The sequence below is a fragment of the Epinephelus moara genome, chromosome 18 (genome assembly GCF_006386435.1).
Source record: "Epinephelus moara isolate mb chromosome 18, YSFRI_EMoa_1.0, whole genome shotgun sequence".
Classification (NCBI taxonomy): Eukaryota; Metazoa; Chordata; class Actinopteri; order Perciformes; family Serranidae; genus Epinephelus; species Epinephelus moara.
This window is the reverse complement of record NC_065523.1, coordinates 9,259,378-9,281,891: the sequence shown is the minus strand read 5'-3', so window position 1 is coordinate 9,281,891 and position 22,514 is coordinate 9,259,378. Positions and strand designations below refer to the sequence as shown.

The 22,514-nt window shown below is 39.9% G+C and overlaps 1 protein-coding gene across 7 annotated transcripts in view; it reads left to right on the top strand.

Annotated features, from left to right (window-relative positions):
- Positions 1 to 1,899: 1,899 nt before the first annotated feature.
- The window catches only part of atxn2l (ataxin 2-like), a 23,743-nt gene continuing 3,128 nt past the window's right edge, over positions 1,900 to 22,514 (top strand). Inside the window, exons 1-22 of one of the 7 annotated variants that reach the window (XM_050070158.1) lie at positions 1,900 to 1,932; positions 2,550 to 2,601; positions 4,218 to 4,274; positions 4,354 to 4,425; positions 4,544 to 4,739; positions 5,455 to 5,573; positions 7,879 to 7,970; positions 8,230 to 8,436; positions 9,507 to 9,808; positions 10,611 to 10,694; positions 10,793 to 10,945; positions 12,428 to 12,496; positions 12,673 to 12,737; positions 13,574 to 13,893; positions 14,643 to 14,712; positions 14,956 to 15,117; positions 15,266 to 15,329; positions 16,150 to 16,316; positions 18,074 to 18,206; positions 20,450 to 20,562; positions 20,942 to 21,124; positions 21,916 to 22,078. In XM_050070158.1, coding sequence (XP_049926115.1) covers positions 2,563 to 2,601; positions 4,218 to 4,274; positions 4,354 to 4,425; positions 4,544 to 4,739; positions 5,455 to 5,573; positions 7,879 to 7,970; positions 8,230 to 8,436; positions 9,507 to 9,808; positions 10,611 to 10,694; positions 10,793 to 10,945; positions 12,428 to 12,496; positions 12,673 to 12,737; positions 13,574 to 13,893; positions 14,643 to 14,712; positions 14,956 to 15,117; positions 15,266 to 15,329; positions 16,150 to 16,316; positions 18,074 to 18,206; positions 20,450 to 20,562; positions 20,942 to 21,124; positions 21,916 to 22,078 — 2,830 coding nt within the window. In that variant the 5' untranslated portion in view covers positions 1,900 to 1,932; positions 2,550 to 2,562. Of the gene's footprint in view, positions 1,933 to 2,035; positions 2,602 to 4,217; positions 4,275 to 4,353; positions 4,426 to 4,543; positions 4,740 to 5,454; positions 5,574 to 7,878; positions 7,971 to 8,229; positions 8,437 to 9,506; positions 9,809 to 10,610; positions 10,695 to 10,792; positions 10,946 to 12,427; positions 12,497 to 12,672; positions 12,738 to 13,573; positions 13,894 to 14,642; positions 14,713 to 14,955; positions 15,118 to 15,265; positions 15,330 to 16,149; positions 16,317 to 18,073; positions 18,207 to 20,449; positions 20,563 to 20,941; positions 21,125 to 21,915; positions 22,079 to 22,514 lie in introns of those variants that run through there. The other 6 variants (XM_050070154.1, XM_050070159.1, XM_050070157.1 and 3 more) reach the window with 6 other exon arrangements.

Below are 22,514 nucleotides of genomic sequence, written 5' to 3'. Positions count from 1 at the left end.
ATGAAAATACCTACTTTTTCTACTTGTGCCTTTCTGTGTCTGTCGTCTTCGTCATCAGCCTGCATTTGTGTTGCCCTGTCTTCATTCATCATTCAGTTTAGAGCTTGCCTGTTTCTTTATGCACCATATAACCCACCCAGTCATTTCTATCAGTCTTTTCTTTGCTCGTGTATTTGTCTATATGCACCTCAACACCCCCCCCCCCCCAAGCTTAATCATCATGTTCAGTGTCCTTTTCTCAGTTTCAAAACTCTTTGTGCCTTTCTCTGTCTCTTTTCTCTCTTTGCTGGGACCGTGTGTTGAGGGCGGGCAGTGTTGTCTGTCCACCCTGTGTGGTTAGTTTCAGGTACTACATTGAATTTAATGATATAATATAAATATAGTGAAACATACAACAGCGTGTGGTCTTTTTTTTCTCACTCTCAAAGATGGAAATGTTATTTGTAAATCACATACACTATTAGGGATGCACTTCTGTTGAAAAGTTATAAATCAGCTTTTATATTGTCATTTTTCTTTTTTTCCTTCAATAATAACTATTTCACCAGATATTAAAAACAATGTAATTCACCAGATTTATTATTCAGATTTAAAATCGTTTGGGCTCCAAAAGAAGAATGAAATGATTCAAACTTTAATTAAGTCGATGTCCCCACAGTCTTCCATTACAGGGGAAAATACTGTTGGAACTTGGCTTTTATATTTATTTTCCAATCCAGAAAAGTGTAAGTGACCCTCTGGCAACATTGAAGGATAATGGTACAACTTGACTAAATATTGAGTCTGTACAGGTTTTTTTTCTTTCTTTCTTTGTGGGGGCCCTGTGCAGTCTACCTCGTGGTCAGATTGAAGAGGTTTAGTGGTTCGAGTTCATTTCATGGATTAAAAAAACAACAATTTAAACTTAAAAATCCACAAGATTTTGCGAAATCCTATAGGCCTATTCCAGACACTTTTTTAGTCATTTTTGAGATTTGGTCGTCAGAGTAAAATTGATCACTTTTGCAGTCAGTAACCTGATCTAGAGCAGGGCGTCTATGTTTATTGACAGATTGACTGTGTGAATAACACAGTAGGTCAATGTAGAGTTTAATAGGTATTATTCATAATCTCAGGGGCAAAAGGTCGTGTCTCACAAAATGTCACATTCATACAACAGCCACTGGTTTGATGTCTGGCTAATGAGGGAGAAGAACAACCAACAGACTGCCTATTCCTTGTTGTCTAAAGCTGTTGTAGTGGCCAAAAATTTAAGACTATAATGAGCTTTCAACCACATTGCACTGTCTTCCTCTGCATGTGAAAACGGTGAGATGTGGTTGAAAGCTAAGGATAAAGCTATTATTATTGAAGTTATTATTCGTCTCTACTGTTTCTGAGGTCAGGAATGACATTTTATGCTATTTTAATATTTAGTAAAATAGTAGCTATGTACTTAAAACACTTTATGTTTAGTGTATTTATAGTTTTGTTTTTCTTGTTGCTGTATTCTTTTTTCTTCATTCCCTTTTCATCAGTTAAGAAGGAGCTTTTAAAATATTTTCTATTGCTTGTCATGGGGATAAAACTATATTTAATCCAGCTCATATTTGTGTCAATAAATTCTAATTCGTAATTTCCTTTCTAAAACTAATGAACAACATTCTCTAGCATCAGTTTCCTTACATGACCTCTGTCAGGACAGCTCGTCGGATAAATGATTGACATGAAACTAAACCAATGAGAGAAAAATGTCAGAAATGACTGATAGGAAGTTTTGTCCAATCAGATTTAAGATTAAATCAGTAGGCGGGGTTTGCGATTGGTACGTTGGTTACAGTACCTCGGTTAAGCCCGGTATTTTTCGACTTGCACTTCATATGTGGTATGATTCCGATTTCGGCAGTACTTTCATCGTGAAAAATGGCCATTTTTAATCATAATTAAGTATTTGTAAGTACATTTTAATATTTTCGTTGATTTCTAACGCCTGGAACCAGCCCGTCTGCCAGAGCCGACTCGTATCACATGTACAGCAGTTGCCGGGTGTTGCCAAATCAAACGCACCTGTCGCCGTGTTTTGTTGTTTTTCAGCGGTGTATCGTGTTTTGGCCTGTCAAACCGTGTGACTTTTCACTGAAACGACGAGACTGGAATAACAGGGATGCACATGACTAAAAAGTATAACTTAAATACTTAGACTTGCTCAGCTGTCAGTTTCTAATGTGATGCCGACATCGTTTCTTGCGGTTCGTTTGTGTCTCTGTTGCTAAAAGTCGACGTCTACGCTAAGCTAGCGACGTTAGCTGACTTAGCTAGCGGATTTTTACCATTCTGTACAACAATAACATTTAGCTTTCCGTACTTTATCTTTTAGAGAGACAGTTTAGATTATAATAGCTGATTTAATTTGCACCAGATCATGCAGTGTCAACGCTTGAGGAGCTCGCATGTTAGCTAGTAAGGCTGTGGTGCTGCATGTTGGAGGCTTGTGTTTATTGTTCTCACTGAGGGAGCAGTGGAGTTGAAACCTTTTAGCTGATGTTTATTTGTTTCTCTCCCCTCTGCAGGACCAGGAACACAATGAAGCCTCCATCACAGTCAACTCCTGTAAGCAGCTTAGTAAGTGGTGACAGCTCAGTGTATTTATTCAGAATATAAACGTGATTAATCATTTATCACAGCTAGGTGTTGTCATGTTTTCCAAGGATCCATGTGAAAAGTGAGAGTGATTTTTGTGGTCAGGGAGAATAATAAGCTGCAGATCGTCCTGTAAACATCCAGTTCTTTAGCTGTTCTCATGACTAACAATGAAAACCCAGTCCGCTGAAGTGTCCTAATAGGCACAGTCCGTGCATCAAATGTAAACAAAAAGATGGCTTCTAAAACTGCCATCACGCCCTAAATTAATGACAGCGATCAGTGATGGAAGAAGTATTCAATTCCTTTACTTAAACTGAAGTGGCAATACACAAGTGTAAAACGTAATTGCAAGGAAAAGTCCTGCTCATTAAATATGTAAAAACAAAATGCAAGTAAAAATGAAATTCTAAGACAAATAGTGCAAAAGTTAAACTTAAGGTATAAAATGTAACATAAGAAAAGTATGAAATAAAACTAGGTATTTGTGGTAGATAGTAATTGCAGAAAGAATAATCTGCAATGTAAATAACAATTTAGTACATGTATGAGCAAAAGGGATGTACATTGTGCTGCTAATACTTATGCATTAATATGAAAATAGCATTTTACTGTCGTAGTTCATCAAGTTTGAGCCAATTTTAATTATCTCAAATACCTTTTTAATGGTGATAAACCTCAGGAAGACCAACAGACAACCGACAGACATGCAGTATACAGAGCAGGCAGAAGTGACAAATCATAAAGTCTAAAAGAGTCTTGTGGGAGTGCAAAAGTGTTTGAAATTTAAAAAACAAACAAAAAAAAAACCTGTCCTGTATCCTAAAAAACAGACAAAACACATTTGTTACATAATCTCTAACTTAGACTTATGTGTACATTAACACCTGATCAATTACTGATGACAGATACTGATAAATATTAGCTTGTGACAGATGTACTGGTATTGACTTAAATGTCAGCTGATAAGACAAATTACAAGAATTGTTCAGAAACTGTCTCAATTACAAAGTTTGTCCACCAGAGTGTGCTGACAGGATTATTTTTACAATGTGAAGTGTCCCCAACACTAGATCTTGGTCACAATTTGTTGATAACATCGGGGCTACAACTAACAATCAATTGTCATTATTGATTTATCTATGAAAGGTTGGAACATTCCTTGATTTGTGTAAACAACAGTTCAAAACCCAAATACAGTGTATTTGCTCTCATAAATGAAAAAAACAGAAAACTAAAAATGTATGAGGCTGGATATTAGCACATTTTGATTTTCTTTTCCCTTGAAAGATTACTTGTGAAATAATAATATAACAAAATTGCTGCCAATAATTTTTCTGTCAACTGACGAATTGATTAACAAACTAATTATTTCAACTCAACACTTAAGTGAAAGAATATAAAAGTGTTTGCCCCTTTCATTAAAAAAAAAAAAAGATGTTTTAAACTCTCAAATATTGTCATCAATATTGGCCTAAAAAAGTTTATATTATTCCATTAAACAATGCTATGGATGCTACAGAATTCTGTTGTAGCAGTTTGTTGCTGCAGTTTCTTCTCCACTGCACAACATGCTCACATATCACCTGTTCCTGCAGGTATTTGAAGGCGTCTACAACAATGCCAGAATGCTTCATTTCCTCACAGCAGTCGTGGTGAGTAGTGTACTTGTCTATCTGTCTGAAGTCTCACCACCTACAAACAGACTGAATCTTTCCTCACTGCTGGTTTCAGGGCTCCACCTGTGATGTGAGAGTGAAAAACGGCGCAGCATATGAAGGAATCTTCAAGACTTTAAGCTCTCAGGTAAAAAGTCTTGTTAAACTGCACCGATTTTCTCGGAATCCTTTACAGAAATGACACGAGTGCTCAGAGCTGCTGCAATAACTGATATATCTGTGTGCACTCTTCTGTCTATGATCAGTGCGAGCTGGCTGTGGATGCTGTTCATAAACAGAGCGATGGAGGAGGAGGAGGAGGAGGGGGAGGTGAGGAAGGAGGAGGAGGAACCCAGTCCTTCCTACCCAAGATTGAAGAAATCACTGATACCATGATCTTCAGCCCCAATGACCTTGTGACCATGACCTGCCGCGATGTCGACTTAAACTTTGCTGTCAGAGGTAAACAGACACATGTAGGGGTTGTTGATCTTTATGGTGTGGAAGTAAAGTTGATATTGAAAAGTTAAAAAAGGCAGAATAACCTCCAAAGATCACCAATTAACACTTTGTATCTATTTTTTCTAATCTGTACATAACAGGGATTAAAAAAAAAAACAGTTTGTAGTTTAAGGAGGAGTTACATGCTGAAACCATTTCTTTGTTGTTTTCTTTTTCTAATGAATTTAAGTATATCCATGCGTCCAGTACTTCTGTCAGTCCACATGAAGTTTAAGAACTATCTTTTGATCTCACTCTTGTAAAAAAGAAAAACAAAGTTGAACTTTTCCTTTGAAGGGAAACTGAGACTGCTTTCACTGACTGCTGATGATTTGTTGTACAATTTAAAAATGAAAACATTAGCCATCTTTAGGTATAAAAAATATTTTGAGAGATGTGTCCTGGCTTTTTACGTTTTCCCTAAAGTCAAATTACCCATGAATGATTGTGAAGCAATATCATGTTTTGTACTGAATGTATTATTACCTGCAGTTTCATCAGATTACACCTCCATCACACTCCTTATGAAAGAGCCAACAACAACTGTGTGCACTGAAGCTGTACAGATGTTTTTGTGTAGTTTATTGGAAGTGGCAGTGTAACAGTCTCTTTGAGAGTTAGTTTTATTTATTGTTGACCCATGTGTGTATACGTGTGTCTGTGTGTGTGCTTTCAGACACGTTCACTGACACGGCCATCAGCTCGTCGCGGGTAAACGGGGAACACCGGGAGAAGGTCCTACAGAGGTGGGACGGAAATGGGAATGGAGAGAACTTCGAGCTTGAGGCAGACACAGTAAGGACATGCACAAAAAACACACACACACGAAGACACATACATATTACCGTGAAAGGAAGTCTGACTTTAGCCCCTTTCCACTGCACAAAACCCCCCCACTATTTTCTCTTTTTTTGTTGTTTTTTTTCCCCCACAAATTTCACACATACAGACGACAAAGCAAACATTCACAATAATGCACATATTTAAAAAAAGAAAAATAAATAAATAAGTTACAACAAACAAACAAAATGAAACAAAACACATCAGATTTGAAAAAAAAGGACAAAATGAAAGATGATAACACCATAAATACACTCTACACACAGCTATTTCATAGTGATTGTGTTCCCCGATATCTAAGAAATTAGACTTGCACCGATTACAAATTTTTTGGGCCGATACCGATTTCCGATTTTCAGAGTGTTTGGACGGCCGATTCCGATTTCATTTTTTTCAAACCACTTTACAGCACACAAGATATTGCAGTATTTTCTATCTTTCCTTTATCAGAACATTTTAACAGGAAAAAAAAAATAAAATTCACACAGGGCTTTACATCTACAAAATGCAGTGTTATGGACATTCTTATTTTAACAACACATTTGAACAGGCTGCCATGGAACATTCATATTTGGTGCACATTCCCTGAGGGAGTAATGAAGTACCTACCTACATACCTACCTACCTACATTTGTACAGGCTGCCGCTCCCGTGAGAATGCTCCGGTCAGTAAGCGCGCATGCGGACGCGGACATGCGCCTCGTCAGTTTCAAGCGCTCCGCTCCGTTAAGTTTAACACGGACAATTAACAACTTTCTCCTTCTCTCTTTTGATGTGTGTGCATGAATGATTAAGGTGAGAAGCCGCCCATGTTTACAGATTGTATATGCATATTTGTAAGAATTGAGTGTAAAGCTATTTTTCCTTTTGTTTATTTCAGAACCACACACACACGGTACACTTGTGAACCTCCTGCATTGAAAATTAAAGTATCCTCTCGACCCTGATTCTCTGGCCGGAATCATTTACTCCATAGTTGTTCTACCCACACCAGTGTGTCCCTGAGGCCTCCTTCCTCACATCGCTCAAGCCTGAGCTGCACTTGTGTGTGTGTGTGCGCTGCTGATATTACGCGATGTCAATCATGCGGCGCGGTGGGAATTTGACCAGCATTTTAAATCGGCATATTTTAGACTGACCGGCTGGTCGGAGGTCATGGCCGATCATGTGAAACCGGCCCGATTCCGAGCACTGCTGATAAATCGGTGCAAGTCTATAAGAAATTCCAATAAAGGTTTCCATAGTTTTTCAAATTCTCCTGCTCTTCCTCTAGTTATATAAGTCAGTCTTTCCAATACGACACAAAATGCCATCTCCCTCACCCACATGCTTCTCGAAGGTCCATTTTTCTCCAAGTTAGAGCTATCATTCTCCTGGCCTGCAGGAGTCCAAAGTCAATCAGAATTGTCTGTTGTGAACTAGTAGCAAAGTTCACTGGATATATGCCGAGCACACACAATTTTGCTTGATGAGGTACCTTCAGTCCAACAATCTCAGATTCAGATTCAGAAGATTCAGATTCAGAAAACTTTATTGTCTGTCGTAACAGAAAATCTTCTTCGACGTGGCTCCACATACAAGACAAGACAATACACTGATTGGAAATAATCGCACAACACAGATTCTGAAAGCACACACAGTGTGTATAGATCTTAAAAACAAGTATAAAATTAAAACTGTAAAAAAAAAAAAAGATATAGTACCAACAACTGTTTTCCAGTATTTCACTATTTCCTCTCTAGTGGGAAAGGTTACAATCGGCATTCACTCCTGGGACAAATGACTCTACAATCGTAACAGGTGTTTATCAGCTTCAGCTAGATTTGCTCTGATTGGCAGGGATGGAAAAATGACACCCTGGTGGACGTGCAAATTTTCACCCATTTTCAGGCACAATGCAACGATGTGCTGCCACAAAGTCCGTTTGTCTCTGTCCAAGCAGAGCTCAAACATCATTCCTAAATTGGTCTGCTCCAAATTTGAGAGAGAGATGGAATAACTAACTGATTCAGCTCTGGTCTACTGACATATCACTGATTTTTAGCAGGTCTTCCCAAGTCTAATAACCTGCATATATGCTCTAATTTTGGTGGAAACATGTTAAAAGTCTTACAAGCATTCTGCCTGCTGATGGCAGAATAAAGTGTGTTGCAGTAGGATCAGTGTTTTGAAACTATGCCTTTCTCCACTGTGTCCAGTATAAAGATGACTGCAGAGAGAGGGCACCTTCCATGTTTTCATTGTGTGCTTTCTTTCTTAGTCAAACGGCTGGGACGCCAACGAGATGTTTAAGTTTAATGAGGAGACGTATGGCGTGAAGTCTACCTACGACTCCAGCCTCTCCATGTACACGTGAGTCAAAGTTTCACAGTTTAATGCTTTTATGCAAAGTGACTTTATCTAGAGTAACTCGCAAAGAGAATTCATCCCTCGACACTATTACAAACAAAACCCGACTTTTCCTCCTGGGTTTATTATTTCATTATTTTCATAGTTTGCCAAATGACCCCACTTCTCACTTGATTTATTACCTCAGTAGACATTTTCCTAATGAGTATAGGGTCTCATTTACTTCTAGGACTTATTTTTTGTGTCTTGTATGGTCTCCCAGCATGCCTTTGGAGAAGGGGAACTCAGACGTTTTCCGACAGCGGGAAGCACGAGCAGCCCGCTTAGCTAATGAGATTGAGGGCAGCCTGCAGTACCGCCGGCGGGTGTCTTTGGAGAACGACGAGGGCCGGAGCGAGGAAGAAAAATACAGCTCAGTGGCTCGAGAGAGGGAGGACAGGGCGAGCCCTGGGTTCACGTCCACTGGCAGGCAAGAAGAACATACACTGATTTTGTCTGTGAGAGATAAACTTTGGAGAAATCTGTGCCAAAAGTCCCAGAGGAAGGGGAGCAGGAGTTATTGACTGACTTAAATTTGTTTTCTTTACCAAACTTGTGATTTATAAGGTTAGCATTAATAACGTGCTGTTAGATGACCTGTGTGTTTCCTCAGTTAGAAAAAGGGGCTGGTACAAGAACACAGATATAGAGCAGTAATAAAGAATCGTCCCACAGAACAAGAGTTGATTATGTGGTTTTCTAAATATTAGGGCTGTCACTTTATTCAAATAAGCTTAAGTTAAAATAACTCACATAAAATTGTTTAAACTGACTTGTAGCCAACGTACCATAATATGTATACCCTAAGCTTTTTTGTAGAATTCATCTGTTTCTGTCCATTTGCAGTGCCTCGTTATCATGTTAGCATAAAGCATTTTATAAAGTCAGCAAACAGGTTCCTCATCCGCAAGTGTTCCATTCATATTGTTCAATCTAAAATCACTCCATACATGACTTTATAGGTGTTTTGGCATCAGCACGACACATTTTCCGTCAACAAGGAGAACAACACTTTCGTTTACTAAGGGCAACAGGACGCCAAAAGATCAGAGTGACAGTGCATTTTATGACAGCACACCAGTGAAGTACAAGGTAGAGTAGGTTACACTTGGGAAATTGTACAGATCATTACAGACTAAATATAATTTTAAAGCGAATTAATACGACCTGAGGCCTACAGTTATTTGATAGTACAGAATAAGTCTTATTCAGACAAGAATTCTTTTTTTAGATTGTCTAATTGCAACTTAAACAAAAGTTAAAATAAAACAAAGATTTTTATGTAGAAGAAAAACATTTAAATATATCAAGAGAACTTAGTTCATGGCACCATCCAGAAAAAGTCTAAAATTATGTTCCTGTCTGTGTTCACTCTGAAACTTGCTCTGCTGGCCGTGCACCAGATGCACATAAATTTCTCTGTGATTAAAAACAGAACTTTATCCCATCAACTTCCCAGAATTCCTCTCACTGCCTTTTTTCCTCCATCTGGTTTTCCAGGGAAGGTAAATACATTCCTCTCCCGCAGCGGGCTCGAGAGATCGGTCTGTCTGGCAGGGCTGGCACCTCCGGTCGAACTGTTCCACCTACCTCCTCCAGACACCCACCGCCTGGCTCGTCATCCCCCAAACCGCCCTCTGATAGGAGCAACCCACTGACCATCAGAACGGCCTACTCTCCTCACCAATCACAGAGCAGCCCGCCAGCTGCCGGCAGCCCTCCCTGCACCAATCACGTCCTCCCGCACTCCGTCTCCCACCCACAGGCACTGGCCGACTCATCTCGCTCGTCTGTTAACGGAGGTAACCTAAATATATGTACATGTTATTTTATTTAAATAAAGGAGCCTCACTGTCGTGTTGAAGGCCATGCAGATCCACACATAGTTAGACCTCTGCTCACCTACTCGGGTCACCAGACTTATCAAAGGTTTAAATTCTTCCGCCCATACAGGTGCAGTCAGAGAGATGTCAAACACAAAAACTGCAGGAGCTAGCCAGGCTAGCGTGCATCAAAGTGTACTTACAGTACCAAAAGGAAAAGTGCTCATGATGCGGAATGGCTCATTGCAGAATCATAAATATTATATTCCTGGGTTATAATTATTGATGCATTAATGTGTTCATGTGTGGAGCTCAGTTTAATTAGTTTATATACTGTTGGGCAGTTTAATCCATAATAATAATACATCATCTTTTTTTCATCTGATTATATTTTGTATTAATAATAGCAATCTGTAAGTAACTTAAGTTATCAAATAAAGTGGAGCAAAAAGTACAGTTATTTCATTTCTTTTTTTCATTTGATCCACTCATGGTAATACACAACACCAGGAAGGAAAAAAAGCAACTAACAGTCACAGCACAACTTGATTTACATGCTCCATTACCAACAAGGAGCAGGAAAATCTTATTTTGCCTGGTAAAGAAAGGATCATAGAGATTGATGGGTTTAAAAATGAATTTGAAATACGATTTATTGTTAGTGTGTTTGTGTATGTGTGTGTTGGCTTTAACTGCTTCTCTCTCTCTCTCTCTCTCTCTCTGTCTCTCTCTCTCTCTCTCTCTCTCTCTCTCCCTCTCCCTCCCTCCCTCCCTCTCTCAGTCACATCCAGAACTTCCCCCAAAGCCCAGAGACTTCAGAGCACCAGAAACCTGCGGACCCCAAACTCCCAGTCCTCACCTGCAGGTAGGTCCAACACACACACAGAGAAAGAGAGAAATTTCTTTCATGAATCTTTGATCATGAAGACAGATTCAGTTTTGCCCTCTTTCTCTTCCCTCCAGTCTCTCGTGCTCCAAAACCAGACGCCTCTTCCCAGGACCTCCCCCTGGTCGGCCCCACTTTCTTGGACTCCTCCTCTTCCTTCTCCTCCACAGTCGCCACGGCAACCACCACCACTAAACCCTCTGGCCCCACCCCGCTCTTCCCTGTCGATGGTGAGACAGTTTTTATTTTCGTTTTCAGGTCTAGGGTTATATGTATATTTCGGTAAGGCTTCAAAAATGTTGACATTGAAACTCAGTTATATGGAGAAGTTCTTTAACCTGAAGAGTTTAAACGATTAACTGTTTGTACTCTCAATATTATGTCTATACAATTACATTTGTTGAGCCAATAGTTGTATCTCCATTTTGTTGTTGGTAAAGAAAATAAGAATTCCCATTTTCTGAATGAAAATGTTAAACCGAACAACTTTAAGTAAGCAAAGGGCTTTTTGGACTCTCAGCTCCTTAAACAACAGAAATAACAATTTAGGAAAGATTTCATGTGTCTGCAGATAATTTTAGATGAAATAAAAGTGAAGTTCAGAAGCTGCTGTGGAGAAATAAAGTCACTGCAGCAGCAGAATAATAAGATAATTAATGCTGCAAAACATTTAATATATGAATCTGAACAGAGTGAAATTGTATTATTGACAGCATTAGAAATGGAGGTAAAAATAACAAAGAAATTAAAGAAAAGAACGAATTTAGGGCCATAAATAATTAGAATTTTTTGCTCAATTAATCTCTTGATAATTTTTTTGGATGTTCAAAGATATTCAATTTACAATGAAATAAAACTGAGAAGCAGAAAATATTCACATTTTAGAGGCAAATGTTTGGCTTTTTTCCTTTATAACCTACTATACAAAGAATTGATTATGAAAATCAATATCACAAGTGGAAAAAACTTGAAGTTAGAGCATTTAGTATGCAGACAGTGTAAAATGTACACCACGACCAAGTCTTGAGAAAAATATAAACAGCAGTATGTAATTAAAAAAATCATGAGACTTCTGCAAAAGGATGAGGTGAACTAAAAGTAACGTTTTGTAAACAAGCGTGCAAGTGCTCAATCCAGAGAAGTTGAAGTCTGCTATTTAACATTTAATTAATAATTATCTGACTGGCTTTGTGGTACACGGGTTTTCTAATTGATGGAGCAGGAGAAAAACAGCGGGGATGAGCGTCTTTCTCACACTGTTGAAAAAAGTGAAAAAATACATATCACTATATTTTTTAGCAAATAACTTGATATCAATATGGTAACGACATTGTAGGGTTGACTATTGGTGCTATCATAAAATGTGTACACAATGAGTTCCTAGTATAAATTCAGTAATATGGATATAATGACTAAGTGGGTAAAGGCAAATAATAGCACAGCCATAATAGTCTACTGTAATTACTGTAATGCAGCCTTTAAAACCAGGAAAAGACAACACTGAAGATATAACAATATCCAAAATGTAAGATGATATCACGTGGTTTTGTTGAAAAGCTGTGAAAAAGTCTGTTTCTCTTAATATGTCCCCTATAAATGGAAAAATGGATGTCTAAGAGTAGTCAGAACTTGAGAATCCACAATGCTGGTATGTTCTACATGTCAGTGTTTTCTTTGTAAGTGTGTTTCAGTCCTCTCTCCATCCTCCACAGTGAATGAGATCCTCAGCACAGCAGCGAAAGAGCGAACTGAAAGTTTGTCTGAAGCAAAGAGCAGCAAAGGTAAAAGACTTGTGTCCTTCACGGCATTTACATTCGTCCCTTTTATACTTGATGTGAGAAAACACTGACTTTAGGTAGCTGTGATCCGCACACAGTCATTCTTATGTTAGTCTTAAAAATCCCACTGTGGTGAATCTGATGAGTCATTCATCTACTTCTCTGTCTCTATCTCGCAGCTCCTTCGGTCCAGCAGAGATCCCAACTGGAGGAAGAGCTCCGCAAATTCGGCAAAGAATTCAGGGTGAGAATGATGTGATACTGAGGGGACAGGGGTCATACAGGGCTCATGTTCCTGTCTGAGGGTTCAGGAATAAATATGTGTTCATTTATTGATTTGGCAGATGCTGTTTTCTAAAGCGATGTGCATATACAGTTCAATCACAGCCACAGTAGATCAAAGTTAATGATGTTATTTCTTAAGATTTAGAGTTAATTACTGTAAATGTTAATTTATGAGTGAGTTTATTATGTTCAGAAATCTACAGGTGAGGGATTGATGGATTAATTCATGAAGGATGGAGTGGAGTGTTTAATTTTACCATTGCAATCCTATGTGTGTATTATATTTACAGTAAATTAATAAAAGAATCAATCAATCAATCAATTTTATTTATAAAGCCCAATATCACAAATCACAATTTGCCTCACAGGGCTTTACAGCATACGACATCCCTCTGTCCTTATGACCCTCGCAGCGGATAAGGAAAAACTCCCCAAAAAAACCCTTTAACAGGGGAAAAAAACGGTAGAAACCGCAGGAAGAAAGAAAAAATGAATGAATATCGAAGAAATAAGACATGGAAAAGATTTGGTTATTTGAATCAACACATAAAACATTGATTTGGGATGAAGATGTGTGTAAAGCATCCACATTTCGCCCCAAAAATACACTTATTACCTTTCATTACATTCCTTCAAAGTCTTCATTATTACATGAGTCTTGACAGACGTGGATGCAAACTGCACCTTTACTGTGTATCAGAAGAAGTCAGCAAATAGTGAAGTTATAAAGTGTTAAAAACCAGTATCTGAGGTGTCAGTTGTTCATGTTTGTATTTCTTCCTGTATGTTTCTCAGCTGCAGCCCACCTCCTCTCCATCAGCGAGCCCAGCTTCTTCAGATCCTCCTCAGCACAGCTCCTCCTCACCTGCTGACTCATCCTCCTCCTCCCCTGTGCCGCTGAAACCTCTCACCTCCTCTGCCCAAGATCTGCAGCAGACAGCAGAGGCAGCTGCCTCCACCACGACCCCTGCTGCCTCGACCCCCACAGCTCCTGTCGGCCCCCAGGCCTCAGGGCCAGACGAGCTGCAGCCAGGGACAACCCAGTCGGCCCCCAGCAGTGAGGAGGGCTGTTCAGAAAGCGGTGAACGACCAGAGTCTGCGTCTGCAGCTGCAGTGTAAGTGCTGCATTACTATTACAAAGTTTTCTCTCAGGTAGTGAAAACAGGCAAACATGATAAATGAAAGGAAAGTAGACATGAATGTCAGCTTGTCAGTTTCAGAAAGTTAGAGGAAAAAGTTGTAGATATCAGGAAGGTGTGGGGTGTCCATTCTGACTGTGGATCATATTAAATTTGCACAGCCTCACACGTGTAAACAAACCAGTTAGCTACAGTAGCAAATCCAGGGTGTTACTTTATGTGTTTTACTATCAGTCTGGGTTGTGAAATAATTTATATAAAACTAAAGTTTATTTGGAAAACTGGAGACACTTTTCCTGAATCTCTACAGTGAAGATGGTGAAAGTTTGCATAGTCAGAATGCACATAAGTATGAGAATGGGAAACTTTGGTATTTTTCAACTTTAAGAATACCAAAATTTCCCATTCAAAACAAACTTGCTGAATTTGATTAGTGGGGGTTCATAAAGCAGCAGCGCCCCAAGGCTGAAAAATTAAGCCATAGTGGAATTGCCAAAAATTGCAATTCCTCTAATGGCTACTTGAGGCTGAGGCAAAAGTAATCCTTTCTGTAACTGCGTCTGATAAACCCTGAAACTCAAAAATCTGTTACTCAAACTGGACTTCCTGAATCATTTTTCATCGTCCCACCCGTACCTTAAACAACATGGCTGTTATGTTTTAGCTGTTTGTTGTTTTTGATATACGTATATATTTAATGACCATTTCTGTTTTCTTTTTTGCAGGCAAGTGAAAAACTCAACACTGAATCCAAACGCAAAAGAATTTCTTCCCATAAAAGTTAACGCAGTCCAGGTTAGTTTGATGGTAAAACAAACACCCACTTTTTGGTTTCACTTGTAGTTTGATTGTAGTTTGTGAATAATTTGACACTTTAACATGATGTTTAATTTGATTTCACGATTGTTATACAATTGATAAGTGTTGAACTGCTCTATGTGAAACCTTATATGTAGGGGTTGTATAATAGTCCAAAACTTCTAAATTCAGCTTTAGATTTTCCTCTCTGACAGTATTTCTTTCCCCGTGTTGTGACAGAAGCCTGCGCCGACCCCCACCCCTCCTCGACCAACCCCCCCGAGCCCCTCTTTAGTTCTGCCTCCTCCAGGACAGCCAGGAGGAGGCGCCATCTACAGCAACCCACCTGGGCACTACCTGTCCTACGTCTCCCCCCTCCACATCCAAGGACACCAGATCCAGGTCTGAATCCCTCTTTGTAGTGTCAGTCACCAAGACTGTTATTATACACATATATTCCATTGTTGTGTCATTAATCAGATGGCAGTAGAGAGTCATCGTAAAACTTTACACAGCTGTAATTAAAGTGTGTCCCTTGACTCCTTCTCAGGCTCCTCAGATGTATCAGTACACCATGTCAACTGTCAACCAGGGCAAATACCCCAGAGCCAAAGGTAAACATACACACACAATTTTTTTTTATTTCATTCAAATTGATCATTGATGTCTGTGCAATCATGAGAATGGAGAAACGTGAGGCAAAGATACTTTGAGGTGAAAGGGACAGGTGCGTGCAGGTGTTCTAAAAACCTTAAATTATTCAACATAGTTTGGTGTTCTTGGCCTGCGTATCACTGGCAATAGTTGAAGCTGCAGCAGTGTTTGTGGAAGTGATGAGGGTGCAATTTGTGCCAAAAATCATGGTCTTTCTCAGACTCATCACTCAGTGAAATGTTAACACACAAACATGACACATATTTTTAGATTCAGTGTTAGTCACACTTCCTGAGGGTATCATTATATCTGATGTCCATCTGGAGTAAATGTCTACAAATCCTCTTAAAACTGACAGAAATAAGATGGTGCAGAAGTTGCCTGAGAATCATCATGTTTTTAAGTTTTCTTCAGTATCAAAGTAATTCAGTAATAGTTGTGTGTGTATATCCATGGGCACACTGCAAACAGGAGCTGCTAGTAGCTAATTCAGCATGCTTTGAATGGTGAAGAAAGAGTAAACAAATACAGGCTCCCAGTGTAGCCTACAGTGTAATTCACTGACTCCATGGCAACATTATACTTCCTGTTTACATCCCACTGTGGTTCCAAAACATTTTTAATCACCAAGTAGATTAAAGACAAAGACTAATATTAGGAGTGACAAAATCCATTATTGTTCACCTTTTCTGTGATGTACTATCAACATTTCTTTTGACATTACTATCAACATGATTCTTACCTCTGAAGTGGTAGTGACCATGTGTTCTGCTGTTTCAGGTCCGGTGGTGGGACAGCGTCCAGAGCACCATGCCTCCCAGGCTTCCCCCATGATCTCAGCTGCAGCCTCGGCAGCAGGACCCCCCCTGGTGGCTTCACCTTACCCCCAGTCCTACCTGCAGTACGGTCAGGTGCTCCAGGCCCTTCCTCCACACTACCACGGACAGGTACTGATATTTGACATAACATTGAAGCTCATGAAGCACATTTAACCAGTGGATCCCAACCTCTTTGGCTCATGGCTCCCTACAAAAAAGCAGTTGGAACTCCTTGTCACAGTTGTAATGTCTATTAGTTTAAAAAGACGTAACATGAAGTCTATTATCTAATCATCTGATGACCCCTCAGATTTATCTGTTGACCCTTTTGAGGGGCCCGACCCCTAGGTTGTGAACCACTGGACTAAACTAGCTTACTGTTTATAAAGTAGTTCAAATTAGCTCCACCCCGAGCAGCTACAACAGGAACATAATCTAAAATTGATGGTTCAGTATTAACTATCAAATAATGTAAATCATAAATATATCAGTCAAGGTAACTTTCTCTTTTACTTTTGATACTTAAAGTTAGGGCTGGGCGATAAATCGATTTTATCGATTAATTCAAATTTGTAGTTTAGATTTGTTTTAATGAAAATTGAGTTTCTATTTAAAATCCGCCACTGCCGCTCCACGATGGGCTCCTGTAGTTCAGAGTGGGCTCCCTCCTCACCCCCGCGCGCTTGATACACAAACAACATGGCAGCGAGGAAGAACTCCTTCTCAAGAAAGGGAACAAGTTCTTCAGTGTTTTTGTGTGCTCACCTGTGTCCGTATGTGTGTGTGTGTGTGCGCATCAGGGCCGAACTCCGCCGTGCGCGACACAGAGAGCAGAGGAGGATTTTAGACGCGCACCGTGTAGGGATATAAATGACATGCCCTTGTGTCAATAAGATAAATAAGTGTTACCAACGCCAAGCTGGCAGACCCCCAAACCGTAGTAAAGGGACCTCCGAAGACCATTAGCTCTTTTAGCTTGTGTTAGCTCGTTGTGGCAACAACACATAAACAACGGGACTTCGTCTGCGTTAAAGAACGGCACTTTATTTTCAGCACTGCAGGGATGATGCACAGCCTCTCTCATCAGTGTCTGACTTTTACATAGAGGGAAATAACTCAAAAACAGCATGCAGAACTGCGTAGGCTTCTTCACTGTGGCTGCTCGATGTAAACAACATAGCACATGCCTCACTTTCTTCCTGGGGCGCATCCGTCTGACGTCACACACCACACCCGGCGCACTAACGTCTCATACCTCCTACATCAACTACACACATACACAGCTCCACACACACACACACACACACACACACAAGCCACACACATCAGGCTCAGCCTGTAACATAAGGCTATTTAGTTTGTTTAATAAAAGGACAAGGTATAGACCTGTTCTATAGGAAAGGTAACCTTAAATGACTTCTGTTGTGATCCAATATGATGGTAGGGGAAACACTGCCGTATGATAAGAAAGGGGTCCGGTGGAAAGCGATCACAGATGCAGTCGCCATGTATATTGCAAGAGATATGGTGCCCATATATAGGCTACCGTGGAAAAGCTGGGGTTTATTCACATGCTGAAAGTTTTGGACCCCAGGTATGTGCTACCAGGCCGCAAATATTATTTTTTTTTAACTAGGAGGGGAAAAAATCGATTTAAATTTAAATGTGATTCTTATTCATCGGCTAAATGTGAGTAATAGTGTGTCAAAAGCCTCTAAAATAAAAAGAAATGTATATTAGGATTGAACCACATGAAGTCAAACTACTCTTTGATGTTTGTTAAATCGTATCTTAAGAAACTAAAACAAATATTTTGAGTAGTTGATAAAATCTTTGACTTGACTTTGTTTGTTGATACTCTTGTCTGGTTCTTTTGTTATTTCCAGCCTGTTTACTCAATGCTGCAGGGTGGTGCCAGGATGCTGACATCTGGGGCACCTCCTCAGCAGATGGGTCCTCCTGGCCCCCAGTACCCCGGCCAGAGTGATGGCCCGCCGGGGCCACAACAGGGCATGTATGGTAAGCTAATCTACTGAAAGGCAAAGCAAGAAGTTTTCCTTAAAACTCAACAAATCATGAATGTGGTGAATACAGTTTGTTTTGTTGTGATCTGCCCTAATAATAAGTAATTTGTTGTGAATTCAGAACTCTGAGAGGAAAGGATATGATGCAGAATGTTCATGCAGCCTGTGTTAGCCTACACCAAAATGTATCTCTCACGTTGAGCTCTTATCTCCGTTGTAGGAAATAAACATCACTGCAGTTCTTTTTTTCACTGTGCCGTTTCGGGTTTTGAAACATGATACTCAATAATGATAACAACATTGATGATACAGTGTTTCCTACAGCTCTAAAATATTCTTGTGGTTGTAGCCGATGGAGATGGCCGGCATTACCTGCCAGCACAAATAGTGGTCTACCCGCGACAAACAACAAATCGGATTTGTGTGACCATTGACACAATTTTTTGATTTATTCAATACTCCTATTACTGTTTTATACATGACATCATTATGCTCTTTTCTAATCACATGTAGAGCCAAGCTTATCTGTCACTGTTTTCCTGCTTTTGTGTGTGTGTGTGTGTGTGTGTGTGTGTGTGTGTGTGTGTGTGTGTGTGTGTGTGTGTGTCCTCACGTCTCTTTCGCTCTGTGTAGACAAAAGTGACAAGTATGGGGAATAAGTACTCTACATATATAAAAAAAACACAGTCACAAATAGCAGAAATACTAGGCTATTTCTAACAGTGGAGGGGCGGTTTTAGAAATTTTAGCACTTGGGAGGAAAAAATGCAACTCCAGGAGAACCGCAGAGAGAGGAGGGTAAATCAAACGAAATGGAAAGATGGGATGCATGTTTTTATCATATTTAAAGGTAGGGTCTGGAGGATTTTCCAGTTGCTGTTTGTAAACACACATTCAAATTTGGCCCCTCCTATCAGGCTCAACTCTCCCAGGTGTACGGAGCCCGGAGGTACGGAAGAAGGCTTCACAGAAGAGGTGCAGGCAAGGCTCGCGCTGGTGCACGCTCGGACACGCTCGGGCACAGCACCTGCGCTCTCTCATTGGCTGGGGAAATCTCCGCCCAGAAGCGGTCCAAGCTCACAAAAACAACAAAATACAGTTAAAGGGCAGGAGCTCTGCAAACAGAGTCACCACCACACATGAGTAGAAGCCCATAGGTGATGATTAAGCAGGATTTCATTTGTATATGTCTATATTTTTGATGTTTGAAAATCCTCCAGATCCTACCTTTAATAGTAGATTCGGTATATTTTCTTCAGATTCGCCTGCAACTCTCTGAAAACATAGACCAAATGCCTAAACTGTCGCCGCAGATCCTGGGCCTGTGTTGTGTTGAAGACTGTTTCCTCGTCTATGTGTTTCCCCTTACCTAAATCTGAGGCAACCCCAAAGGGGGTGCTACAGGAACAGTGTTTGATAGGGGGTCAGACTTAGACACAACACCGTCCCTTTAGGGTGATTCTGCCACGGCCGTGGTAGCAGAACAAGCAGGTACGGGTAGGGTAGACCAAAGGGGAATTGTCCACTAGTTATTTGATCACGGATGGCATCGTCCTCTGGCGTAGATGAAATGTAGAATAAATGTAGAAAATGAATGTAGAAAAAATAAAAATGAAAAATGCTGACATGGGTTGCCAAATATACTATTTACATAAAGTCTGTGTGTGAGTTCACTGTTGTATGAATTTAAATGAAAATATATAATAATATATACTGCAATAACAAGGTCAGTGGGAATGTAAGAAAAAAACAGTACAGAAAGACTTGTCATAGGTAAAGTTGCAGAGTAAAGTTGCAGATTTTCTGAAGCTTAGTTAAGCTCAGCAGTACAGTGTCATCTGCATAAAGATGAACAATAGAAATATTGTGATTAAAATAAATGATAAAAAAGAAATGGTCCATGTATTGAACCTTGTGGGATTCCTTTGGTAATAAATAAGAATTTAGATTGAGAATTACCCACCTATATACACCAATGTCTGTCCACAGTTGAGGAAAAATCATTAATTACAATGCATTGCCAGCTCCAGGTTTAACAGTATATCATCGTTTATGTTCACTTTAAATTAGATTTTAAATTGTAAATGTACGGTGGTATGAAGGCAGACAAGGCACTGGATGATGTACAGACTTGCATATCTGTAATGTTTTGTTTAAATGTTAGAAAATACCAGACCACCTAAAAGTTGCATGTAAATGAGCAATATTCCCACTTTTACCTGTATTTTTCTCTCTCAGCTCAGTCGTTCTCTCACCACTCGGGCTCCATCCATCATCCTCAGCCCTCCAGCACCCCCACTGGGAATCAGCCCCCTCCCCAGCACACAGCTCCCAGTCCAGGACACACTCAGGTAATGTTGTACTGACATTTACGGTGACTATCAGCTGCCTGGTTGATGAAATATTTTGTCCCTATGAAAAGCCTTAGTGTACTTTGTAAAATGGTCGTCAGTAATTTATACACTCTTTGTAGTAAATTCAAGACAGAACCAGGCAAAATATTATAATAAGATTACCTTGGTCATTATTTAACATAACATACAGTACTATTCTGCAAATTGTAATCCTTAAAACTATATACAAAGAAAACAATGACAATAATAATAATAATGATAATAATAATACACCTTGAAGAAAACTAGGTTGACAGGTGATGTTCTGATGTAAAATCTTTGACTCTTCCTGTTAAATTACTTACTCAAACTCGGGTTGTCTGTTTTTTCCTCTCAGTCGAATCAGGCTGCTCCTCAGCCTCAGTCCATGTTCCACTCTGGAGGTTTGTCAGCCCCAACCCCTCCTAACCTGCAGCAGGGCCACAGCTCCCCTCAGGCCTCTTACACCATGCAGGGATACAGCCTCCCCACCCACCAGGCTCTGCCCCACGGCTTCCCCTCCATCAGCCAACTCACTCAGGTGAATATGAACCCTTAGGAAACATCGTCTTTAAGAAAATCTGAGGTGGGGTTCAGAATTTTGGAATGTAATTAAGAACATTAACTCAAGTACTTTACTTAAGTACAAATTCAAGGTACTTGTACTTTACTATTTACATTTTATGCTACTTTAAACTTCTACTCCACTTCTCTGACTGCTTTAGTTATTTTTTTAGATTAGAGTTTTTTCATACCCTTCCTGTCTATACTATTGTTCTTATTATTATTTAGTTGTGTGTTGTTGGTTTTTTCATCATTCCGTAGCTTCCCATTAGTGAACTTTATATATTAAATTCAAAAATCAAAATTTTGGTCAAAACGCGCATGTTTTAGGATCAAAATGCTTTTTCCCCAAACCCTTCTAAAATTTTTTCTCATGTGAGCTGACACAGGTTTCTGCATGATGTAGTTGCCACATATAAACCTCCTGGCTTGCCTGATGTGCTTATTCATAACTGAGCCAAACCTTCTTTGCGAATTGCGATCTTAAGCTCCGAGTTTGGAGAAGCAGACAGGAGTACTGGCACGGAGCATGTACTACAGCACATTCTGCTGATAATACCTGCATATTTTTACTTAGTTAAGGTTTTGAGTTTAGGAATTTTACTTGTAGTGGAGTATTTTTACAGTGTGATTACAGTATTTTTACTAAAGTAAAGGAGCTGAATAGTTATTTCACCGCCGAACATCCGTGAGGTGTCATTGATGTGTGGTTCTTAAGACATCGTCAGTTTGCAGTTTCTCATATGGCATCTTGTGTGTCCTCTGCAGGCTCATGTCACTGCAGGCATGTCAGGACCTCACCACTCTGCAGGTCACGGCCTGCCACCTGTCATGCTGCACTACGTCTCCCCTCAGCAGGGTGGAAGCTCCAACCCCCAACACGGCCCCCAGCAGGGAGCACCACAACACTTTTACATCGGACACCCACAAGGTATAACACACCCCTGGACACAGACTGACTGTGGTCCTATGGGCCACAAAAAAAAAGTTGTTTTTAATGGAGAAAAGTTACTTTTATGCTGTTATGAGATACTATACTAAGACTTAGGATTTTTTATGACATAGTATGCCAACACTTTTTCAACTACTTTTTACGACATACTATACTATAACTTAAAGGGATAGTGCACCCAAAAATGAAAATTCAGCCATTATCTACTCACCCATATGCCGACGGAGGCTCAGGTGTAGTTTTAGTGTCCTCACATCCCTTGCGGAGAACGGTGGGGGGAGCGGCTAGCACACCTAATGGCTGACGGCGCCCCAGACTAACGTCCAAGAACACAAAATTGAAACCACAAAATATCTCCAACATGCTCATCCGTAGTGATCCAAGTGTCCTGAAGCCCCAACACAAAAAGTTGTTT